The 10,556-nt window shown below is 32.4% G+C and overlaps 2 protein-coding genes across 4 annotated transcripts; both read right to left on the reverse strand.

The window, feature by feature from the left end:
* Positions 1-1,911: 1,911 nt before the first annotated feature.
* On the reverse strand, positions 1,912-5,834 carry LOC105561208 (cytochrome P450 6k1-like). Of its 2 annotated transcripts, none has more exons than XM_012010986.1 (6): positions 5,370-5,834; positions 4,034-4,586; positions 3,482-3,850; positions 3,126-3,310; positions 2,659-2,947; positions 1,912-2,170 (listed from the first exon to the last, which is right to left on the reverse strand). In XM_012010986.1, exons 2-6 carry the CDS (start codon positions 4,551-4,553, stop codon positions 1,992-1,994), a joined length of 1,542 nt encoding a protein of 513 aa, XP_011866376.1. In that variant the 5' UTR covers positions 4,554-4,586; positions 5,370-5,834; the 3' UTR covers positions 1,912-1,991. The 2 variants fall into 2 exon arrangements, with proteins under 2 accessions (XP_011866376.1, XP_011866375.1); XM_012010985.1 differs by having other exon boundaries at positions 4,034-4,563; positions 5,370-5,833.
* Positions 5,835-6,934: 1,100 nt separating this feature from the next.
* On the reverse strand, positions 6,935-10,556 carry LOC105561210 (cytochrome P450 6k1-like). 2 transcript variants are annotated; one of them, XM_012010988.1, is made up of 6 exons: positions 10,450-10,556; positions 8,980-9,506; positions 8,247-8,615; positions 7,921-8,105; positions 7,396-7,684; positions 6,935-7,303 (listed from the first exon to the last, which is right to left on the reverse strand). In XM_012010988.1, exons 2-6 carry the CDS (start codon positions 9,497-9,499, stop codon positions 7,122-7,124), a joined length of 1,545 nt encoding a protein of 514 aa, XP_011866378.1. In that variant the 5' UTR covers positions 9,500-9,506; positions 10,450-10,556; the 3' UTR covers positions 6,935-7,121. The 2 variants fall into 2 exon arrangements, with proteins under 2 accessions (XP_011866378.1, XP_011866377.1); XM_012010987.1 differs by having other exon boundaries at positions 8,980-9,511; positions 10,450-10,547.

Here is a 10,556-nt window from a genome sequence, read left to right on the forward strand (position 1 = left end):
GCGTACGACGTAATTTGTATGCATGTGAGAACGTGTATATACATCTCGTATATATGTACAGATATATGTGGTGTATATATCTGTATTTATATCGATATAAGATAATTCGATAAAAATGAAATATCCTATATACATCTGTGTGTATATGTATGCATGATATATACATGTATATACGTACGTGCATATACATATACATAATGAACAAAAGTAATTATATATACGTAAATGAATAAGTAGATTATATATATTTACCTGATATACGAAGAGAGCTATAAGTGGAGAAGAACAAAAAATACAGTTAATGCTCGCGGGCGAGTTACTAGCGCGATATTATAACGTTATTATATCGATATTACATTACGATATTACGGTATTGTGTATGGATGAAGCGTGTAAAATTATGTGTGTAAAAATATCGATGGAAATCCCACACGCGTATTGCAGAAAGGGTGTACTGATTTATTCTTGTTCAGTGGCGGCGTATTTATTTCTTTTCGCGTTTGCATTTAGAGCCAATGATATTTGTTTCGACGCTAATACGAGAATTATCTCGAAACGAAATTCAACCTCTATCGCGCGTATTTAATTAAAAATATTTAACGCGATCGGATAAATTTGAAATAATTCCCTCACTTTTGTTTACCTTGCGGAGAAACAAAATAATTAATGTCCCAACTGAAATTATAATATTTCTACATCTTCCTAACGACAGTAAGAAATTATCACAATGCAATAATTTATGTCAAATAGCGTTAGAAATAAAAATATTTCAGTCTTAACGAAACCTTTGCAGTTTCTTGCTTTCTATCGGTTTATTAGTTTTTTCATTCAGTAATTTCGAATTTTGACATACTTCAGAAAAAGATGTAAAAATGTACTTGATAATTGATGCACTAGCATCTAGTGCATATTATTTTGATCGCAGTCATATTGATGTGAAAAAAAGATACAAACCTGTTCTTTCAGCCCTGTAGTCTGTATAGTTAGAATATAATATGTTTTCAGATATAATCCTCTCGATCCCGTTGAGTTATGTATATGATAAGCATTCCTATGAAATATATGCGATCGGAAGGATTAAATCTGAGAAAGGGAATAATTTAATCTGCTTATGTATATGACATATGTAAGCGTGTATTATTTATATTACGAATTAAAATGGTCGCAATTCGTACTATAATAAAGTCCACCGTCGCTGAACACAACGCGCGAGAAGAAAAAATATAAATATATATATATATAAAAGTTGAGATATATATATATATATATAAAAGGTACTATCGATATATGGTATCACTTATTCCATTCGATTCCAAGATGTCATAGTTATATTACAGAAGCATAATTGTAAGTAAATTCACTAGGTCGATCGCTCGGCGAGTAGCTCGTCCGTGCGACCGATCATTAGTCTTTTTGTAAATGAGAATAAGTGAATGAAAATGGATAATATACATAGTTGTATATATGTGTATATATATGCGTATATATGCATATATATGTATATCTATGTAAGTATGTATGTAAGTAAGTATGTATGTATGTATGTATGTATGTATGTATGTACACACACACACACACACACACACACACACACACACACACACACACATACACACATCATCGCATGAACATGTGACCGGCTGCTCTCGTGGCTGCCTCCTATATATATTTACAATGTCGACGAATAAAGGAAAAACCATCATTCTGCCGGTGATGAAGAAATATTTGACAAAAATCCCTCCCTATATTATTATCGTTTGTAATTAGCAATAGATAAGAAAGGTATATTTTAGATTTAACATTGGTGGTTATAGAGTTACATGATCGTAAAATTGAGCAACTCTAAGAGTTGAAATACATTTTCGACTGCCATTCTGCGGCAATCTGAGTACGTTGAAATAAGAACCAAAGTTTTTTGGTAATAAAAATTATATTTCCCCATTTATTCTTACAGATTAATCTAGAAATGGTAAACGTTAATGTACGAAAACTTACTCAGCAGCATTAATTTTTCGTAAGTTGAGATATATTACACCGTCCAAGGGTGATGTCATAGCTATTGCCGGATCAATTATCACTGGTATTGTTGTTTTTTTGCATGGTGCCACTTCATATTTATTTAAGAGTTTCATTAGCGTAAACTTCATTATTAAATATCCGAATCGAGTGCCTGCAAAATGTAAATGTTAATATATAATTTACCACATTTTTCTAACAAAAAATAATTTGCGATTTTATTTTGTTATTTCACAACTTTTCAATTAAAACTATTGTTGTGATTTCGTAATTATAGAAATAATAGTTTTAATTATTCTATAAATACAAAATCTATTTAGACTAAAAGTATCAATCGATATTATTACTAATAATATGACTTAATTGCATCAATAATTAGGCCATCGTAGTTCATGTCTGATTTCTTTATTTCTGATTTCCGTATTGCGCAATCTGTACACGTAAAAAATATTTTAACGTTTATGCTACTCGGTATTTTCAAATTCAATTCAAATGCAATTCGTTCATAATTTGCCTAAATATAAAAATATAGATTTGTGTAAATATAAAGCATATCATCTATTTTCTTGCTTATTCTAATTTTACATGTGAATGGTAATATCAAATTCTTCTTGATATGACAATTAAAATCGACTTCCTCACCTATACACGCATGTGGGCCCTCTCCGAATGGGAAATAAACGCATGCCGGTATATTACGTTTATTCTTCTCATTGAATCGCTCCGGATCGTATTTATCAGGATCGGGGAAATATTTTGGATCATAGTGTAGCCCAAGCATCGGGATATAAACAGGCGTGCCTTTTTTTAGTACGAGATTAGAATTCGGTACTTTATAATCTTGCATCGCAATACGATTCAGGAATCCCAATGATGGATATTTTCTCAAAGTTTCCAATACTACCATATCCAGATAGGATAGCGACGTGATCTAATAAAGATTGGAACGTATTATTTTTACATCGGAGCTTTATCCAGTTTTAAGATTTGCACAGAAATAAAATCAATGGACGAAAGAAGTATGTGATTTAACAAAGGACGTTAACAATACTTGTGTAGCATTTGTTACAAAACTTATTTGACGAAGTAGCACACGATATTTGAGTTACCATGTCGTATGTGATGTTTCCGTCGGAATTGTTAAGAGCCTCGATTATTTCTTTTCTTAGCGTGCTTTGAATTTCAGGTTGCAATGCGAGTTCGTACAATGTGAAAGCAATGGGTACTGCGGAAGTGTCGAAACCAGCTGAGAAGAAACTGGCCGCTTGTGCCATGAGGTCATCCCCATCGAATTCTAAAATTTAATTTATTTGTGGAGTTTTGAAGGCTCTTCATATTTGCCGCGATTAAAGTTGTTTAACGTAATTATTAACTTGCTTATTCTAATTTTGTCAATCCAATCCATTAATTACACATCTTTATATATTTAAGGATATATTTATATAAATATAATAATTTTGCTTACTGAAGCCTTCAATCTCTTCATTACTATTGTTCTTCTTGAGCTCGATCAGAATATCGATGAGGTCGTATCTCTTTTCGCCGGACTCCATGCGCCTATTGATTGTCTCCCAGAAAATTTTGCGTAAATATTCGGTGGTCTCTTCACCGAACAATTTGACTTTAGTTATACGAGCTAGTTCTGGAAGGAAGAACATAGCAAGCCACTCCCATCCGCGCCTGTAATTGTTTTTAAAAATCTTTTTGCCATAATTGCGAAAATCACTGGTTGGATCTTTAAAACAGTTCACGTCGAGTCCGTAAGCAGTGCTGCTGATTATATCCATGGTTAATTTGGAACTTATATCTTTTACATCTATAATTTGCCCCATACCTGCCGGCAATGTCATTAGTTGATGAAATCTGTTTAACTGTAGATATTATACTGACTTTCACATTTTTATTATTATTTGCTCATATTTTTCCAGGCGTGGAATAACATAAAATGTTTTTAAAAATTTGACGTATCTCTACAAGTGTTTATTTCACGAATTGTTCAATATATCCTTCAACTTACCATCCAATTTCAATGAGTCAATATAATCATCTAAATGCTTTCCGCATTCTAGCATTAGGTCAAACATTTTCTTCAGTTTATTGGTTGTAAAGAATGGCGTCAATTTCGTTCTTATAATTTTCCAGGCTGGATTTTTGATGAAGAAGAGGTTGGCGGAACCAATACGATCATTTGGATCGCTCGAAGCGTATCGATTGAAGAAGATGTTGAAGTCTTTTATCATGACATTCTGAATAATTTCGCGATCGCGAAGCAACAAGTAGGGCTTGTCGAAAACGTAAAAACCAATATAAGGTTCGTCCTTCGCTCGCTCGTAGAGTTCTTTTAGGAAATATGCTGGTGGTTTCTTTAGAAGTAGACATTCCATAAAATTGCCCACAAATGGTGTTGGCGTTATTTCCATAACGCCTTGTTTTTCCCAGTACTTAAAATTGCGAGTCATATAAAGATAAGCGATTATAATAAGAGTTGCAAAAATTATAATGCCATCCAGGCCCCAGTAATCTGTTATTATCGCCATTACGCAGCGTCTGCAAAAAAATTTTTCTAGTACCTGTATAAAAGTATAGGATGTTATATTTTAATAATTTAATAATTTTAATAATAACAGTAAAAAATATTGGTTAATGAGTAATCGGTTTAAGACCTGACATTTAATTAAAAAAATGCTTTCGGGCGCTTCAGTAGTTTAGGTGCTTTGAGAAAAATGTCCATCGGATAAACCAATTAAATAGTGTTTCCTATGGTTAATTTTACCGATTACGTTTTCCGATTAAATTACGGATACATCCGATAATATTTATCCGATGAAATTTGCTCGAAAAACTGAACATATTTTTCATCAGATATATCCGTTTGTTATTTTGAAATTGGATTATCCGATTATATTTAATCGGGCATTCTACTCACAATCAGTGTACGTTTTACGCAAAGTGCGTGTGAAGAATTTTATTTGTAATAACATGATTATTTCGTTATCAATGTTTCGAAACCTAACGAAAAACATTAAACATCCCGTCTAGCTATCAACCGTGACGTTCAGCTTTAAGATTTTTATTTCTAATATTAATGTTCCATCTTATTTATAGTATTTCAATAATTTACATTGTGTTTATGTTGTATTATATTTTGATAATGAGTAATTTTTTACTACTTTTAGTATTTTTTAATAGCAAATATTATTAAAATTTTAGTTTTATGAGACTGATAGATTATATATAACAAACCTTAAAAAAACAGGATTTAAAATACTGAGTATTTTATTTATTTATTAAGTAAAAATTAATTAATTAAAATGCTGATTGGGTAATAAAAGTAAAAACGCGGGTAATGTTACCTGAGTTATCACGTATATTCGATTACACTTCGTGACCTTTTCGACTCCCTTTTAAATCATCCTCACAATGTTAATTCAAACAGTATAGAACTTACAATTTTAGTTAGTCTAGATGGAAAGTGCTTCTAGATTCCTTAGTTTATAAGCAGATAAAATACTTTTATGTCGAGCGGTTAAAGTCAACTGTTCGGGACAAAAAGGTGACTCGAAGATATATGTTGGATGGACGTTCCCACACAGCATTTTACATTTCAACTACATATATAGTAAGCAGATACATGAAATTTGAATATTGTTATATCAGATACATAATACGTAGGAATCATGTACGAGATACATATTTAATATCGATAAGTGCCCCATATACATGTAATTTACGTTATGCATTATGAAAGATGAGATATACAGGGTGTATTCTAATTCGCGCTCATATTTTTTCGAGTCAGATTAGTCACTTAGTAGTTATTTCGTAGTTATTTCGTAAAATCATTTATGTGAGAATTGTTTCAAAGTTTTACTTATTCTTTACATTAATACGTGCAAAATAAGACTAATTAAATTAAAATTGGCAGACTCAAAGTTCCAAAAAAAAGTTCAAACTTTTTTTCGGAATTTGTCAGACTCAAAGTTATAAAAAAAATCTTGAAACACCCTGACAATCTGAATCGCGACAAAGGCTATCAGGTGAGCCCGATATGGCATACCGCCCTCCCGGTTTTTTAAAAAAACTCAGCTGGCATAGGCTGACCCCCCTCCCTTCCCCCCCCCCCAAGAACGAGTATAAAAGGACTAGCGCAACGCGAGGGAGCTCAGTATCAGAGTCTCCCAGCCCTGATGAAGCAGACTGCAACGCCTGAAACGTCGGCACCACACTGCAAACGGACGCGGCAACCATCCGGAAGCCATGAAGACTAAAGAAGACAACAGCCGCGAAAGCCCGAAAGCCAAGATTCTAAAAAAAATGTTAAATCGTTTTTTTCAGAATTTTGAGACTGTCAATTTGAATTTAATTAGTTTTCTTTTGCACACATTAATGTAAAGGATAAACTGTAAAACTTTGAAACAATTCTCACATAAACGATTTTACGAAATAACTACCTTAGTTATAAAATATCGTGATAATTTATAATGACTCTCCTTGTAAAATCAGATACTTCGAGTTTACTGATGGTGTTCACAAACAAAAAAGTATCAGAAAATTAAATTTAATATAAAATTTAAAGATAAGTTAAAAAATAGCTACTGTTTATACCGTATCGCTTTGATACGCAGTGATATACCATATCATAATACATATAATATGATATTCTTGACGTTTGGAGCTGCGTTGAAAAAATGATCATATTGTAAACGCACTCGTATCACACTCTCTTGATTATTAGTCAGTAATTGCTTATTTTCGTTGTAAGATAAATGCGTAAAAAGAGATATACTTCTCGCTGTAAGTACTTTTGTATGATAACATATGCGGGAGAGCATGCGTTAACAAACCAGTATTTTGCATAAATGTATTATCAATTTTAAAAGATAACATATCCGAGAGGGCATGCATTAGTAAACCAATGTTTTCTCTAATGTATTATCAATTTATGCTGCAACTTATGTGCAACAAACATGGACACTTTATTCTTACAATATATTTATTTCTTGTATATTTAATCACATACAAATGTATTAATAAAACGTTAGTTGCATTTCGAGTAAAGAAATAATTATACATATTTTTTTGGCTCAAGAATATTCTGTCAAGGTTTAAGTAGTCTTGGTATTAATTTTTCGGAAATTGAGATATATTACGCCATTTAACGGCACAGTCATGGCCCCTCGTGGATCAATTTCCACTGGTATCGAAGTTTTTGCACACGGTATCACCTCGTATTTACTCAAGATCTGAAGCAGTGTTAACTTCGCTTGCAAAAGTCCGAAGCGATTGCCTGCAAAATATTTTATATTATATTTACAAGGAAGCAATAATATATTAGTAACTTAATATATATGTATAGCGATTATATTAAAATTATCTTACCTATACACGCATGTGGGCCCTCTCCGAATGGAAAATAGACACATGCCGGTCTGTTACGTTTGTTCTCCTCGGTAAATCGTTCCGGATCGAATTTATTAGGATTGGGGAAATATTCGGGGTCATAATGCATGCCAAGCATTGAGATGTAAACTGGTGTACCTTTCTCAATTACGAGATTATACTCCGGAGCTTTATAAGTTTGCATAGCCATGCGATTTACGTATCCCAATGGCGGGTACATTCTCAAAGTTTCTGAGATCACCATGTCGAGATACGGTAATGACCATGCCTGGTAAAACAATGTACAAACATATTTTTTCCATATTTAAATTAAGATTACAAATAGTCATACTTTAAGACTTTATTGTGATTTTAAATTTTATTTTTCGTAATTTAAAATTTATGTTTTCCCTATATTATAAATCATATATAAATATAAGATTTAAGAATATACACATACTACTAAAAATAATCTATAAATATGAAAAATTTAGAAGAGAAAAATAGCGGATGATGATCGCATACCATATCGTATGTAATCTTTCCATTAGATTTCTGGAGCCCCTCGAGAAGTTCTTTTCGTAGAGTGTTTTGAATCTGGGGTTGTATCGCGAGTTCGTACAACGCGAAGGCCGTAGTCGTTGAAGAGGTTTCAAAACCAGCTGAGAAAAAACTAGCTGCTTGTGCCAAGAGATCATCGCCATCGAATGCTGAAATTTAATTCGTAGATTTTTTAACTTCTATTGCTTGCTACAAATAACTTTCGCCATTAAAATTATTAATCAGATGTCTGTCAGTTAATTGTAAAAATATTTGCATAAACTTAGCCGAGTTAATTGTAGTTTGCTTACTGAAATCTTTGAGGCTCTGATCATTGCTATTTTTGAGTTCGAGAAGGATATCGACGAGGTCGTTCCTTTTTTCGCCAGATTTCATACGTTGTGTGAGCGTCTCCCAAAACACTTTACGCATAAACTCAGTGGGCTCTTTGCCGAACATCTTTATTCGTATCAAACGGACTATCGATGGGAGAAAAAATATCGCGAGCATTTCAAAGCCGCGGAAGGCGTCATACTGAAATATCATCTTGCCATATTTGCGAAACTCTGCGTTCGGATTTTTGAACGAATTTACGTCGAGTCCGTAAGCGGTGCTGCCGATTATATCCGTGGCAAACTTGGCGGTTAATTCTCTCACTTCTATCGTCTTTCCGTCTTTACCTGCCATCAATGTTGACTTAATTTGCGTATTTATGAATATCTTACATTAATTCCCATATTTTCACCATGAAAGAAAATTAATATATGAAATAAATTATTTTCTGAGATCATTAAATCTAGCTTCTATATTGAGAAAACTTTTCAGCACAAAATTTGAATCGATTTTAGTGACAATTTAATAAATAAATAAATTTAGAAAATAAAAATTTTTAATGAAAGAAAACATATTTTACTATTAATTTATATTTAAGCCTGCTGAAATATGTTTATAATTATCAGTTGTTATTATTATATGTAGTTACAACTTTGTTATACTCTTTAATACTTAGATTTCATGTTTATGCTTGAATTATTCAAAACTTACCTTCCAAGTTTAGCGAATCAAGATATTCATCTAAATTGTTTACGCATTCTAGCATCAAATTGAACATTTTTTTCATTTTGCCAGACGTAAAAAATGGCGTTAGTTTCGTCCTTATCGTTTTCCAGGTTGGATTCTTCATAAAAAAGAGATTTGCATAGCCTATACGATCGTTCGGATCTGCCGTGTTGTATCGATCGGAGAAGCAATTGAAATCTTTCACTAAAATGTTCTTGACTAATTCTCGATCGCGAACCAGCAAGAAAGGTTTGTCCAATACGTAGAAGCCCATATAAGGTAGTTCCTTTGTTTCTTCGTAGAGCTCTTTTAGGAAATATGCCGGGGCTTTCTTCAGGAATAAACATTCTTTGAAATTGCCAAAGAAAGGTGTCGGTGTCACTTCCAAAATGCCCCGTTTCTTCCAGTACTTGAATTTACGTGTCATGTAAAGGTAGGCGGTTATCATGAGAGTCATCAGAACTAATATGCCATCCAGGCCCCAATAAGCCGTTATCAGTGCCATTTTGCAGCTGCTCTATAAAAATATTTCTTTTTGCACTGACGTGAAAGTAAAAAACCTTACAATTCAATGACTTGCAATTAAAATTGATGATGAATAGTTACTGTAACTTTAACAATACGCTACCGGTTGCATTCAAAAATTAATGATGGTGTTTTCGACATTTGAAAATCTACTTTGTTAGTGCATCTAAAAGCATACATCCGTCACAAATAATTGTCACTTAATTGCGGCACGATGAAGTACATAACTTGATCGATTTGTGACAAAAGAACGTAATATTATCAGAGAGTTAAGAGACTAATTCAGGTTTCATCGACATATTAAGGTAGTTGTTTCGCGACAGTAATGTGCTCAAAAGTTTCTTTCAGAGAGAAACCAGCACTCAATTATTACAATGATATATCTTGATGCAATATTGTTCTAAAGAAAAAATAGATTCGAAAGATTATACTTTGAGGCACTATTGTCACATCTCTTACACTACACTCATGTCTATTACATAATTCTTTCCATTTATCAGTTTTAACTGCTTATATTGTTGAAACGGAACGGCCAACAATTTTGATTTTTTTCCAGTTATTCGTTCTATTTCACTTTATAACATATGTATTTGTTTCTCATACAAATCTCACTCACTGTTAAACTTAAAAAAAAAAGTGTCATCATTTGCGTTTGCAAACGCAAATATTAATATTTTAAGACATAATAATATGTGTAAATAATATTTTACGTGTAACAATGTTACAACGAATTATATTGTTATGTGTAATATTTTAAACGAGTTTTACATGTAATATTTCGTGTAACATAGCAAACTTTAACTTTTTTTTTTAGAAGTTTGAGACGGTCAATTTTCATTTAATTAGTCTTATTTTGCACGTATTAATGTAAAGAACAAACTGTAAAAACTTGAAACAATTCTCACATAAATGATTTTACGAAATAACTACCTTAAACTGACTTTCACCGTTGAGCAGAACAAAAAATATTTGAAAACTACAACACTGAATATAAATGCACGTACAACAATTTTTACAAGTTACAGAAGTGGAATAAA

This window comes from Vollenhovia emeryi, unplaced genomic scaffold (genome assembly GCF_000949405.1).
Source record: "Vollenhovia emeryi isolate VEMERY1.0 unplaced genomic scaffold, V.emery_V1.0 DF939210.1, whole genome shotgun sequence".
NCBI classification, from domain to species: Eukaryota; Metazoa; Arthropoda; class Insecta; order Hymenoptera; family Formicidae; genus Vollenhovia; species Vollenhovia emeryi.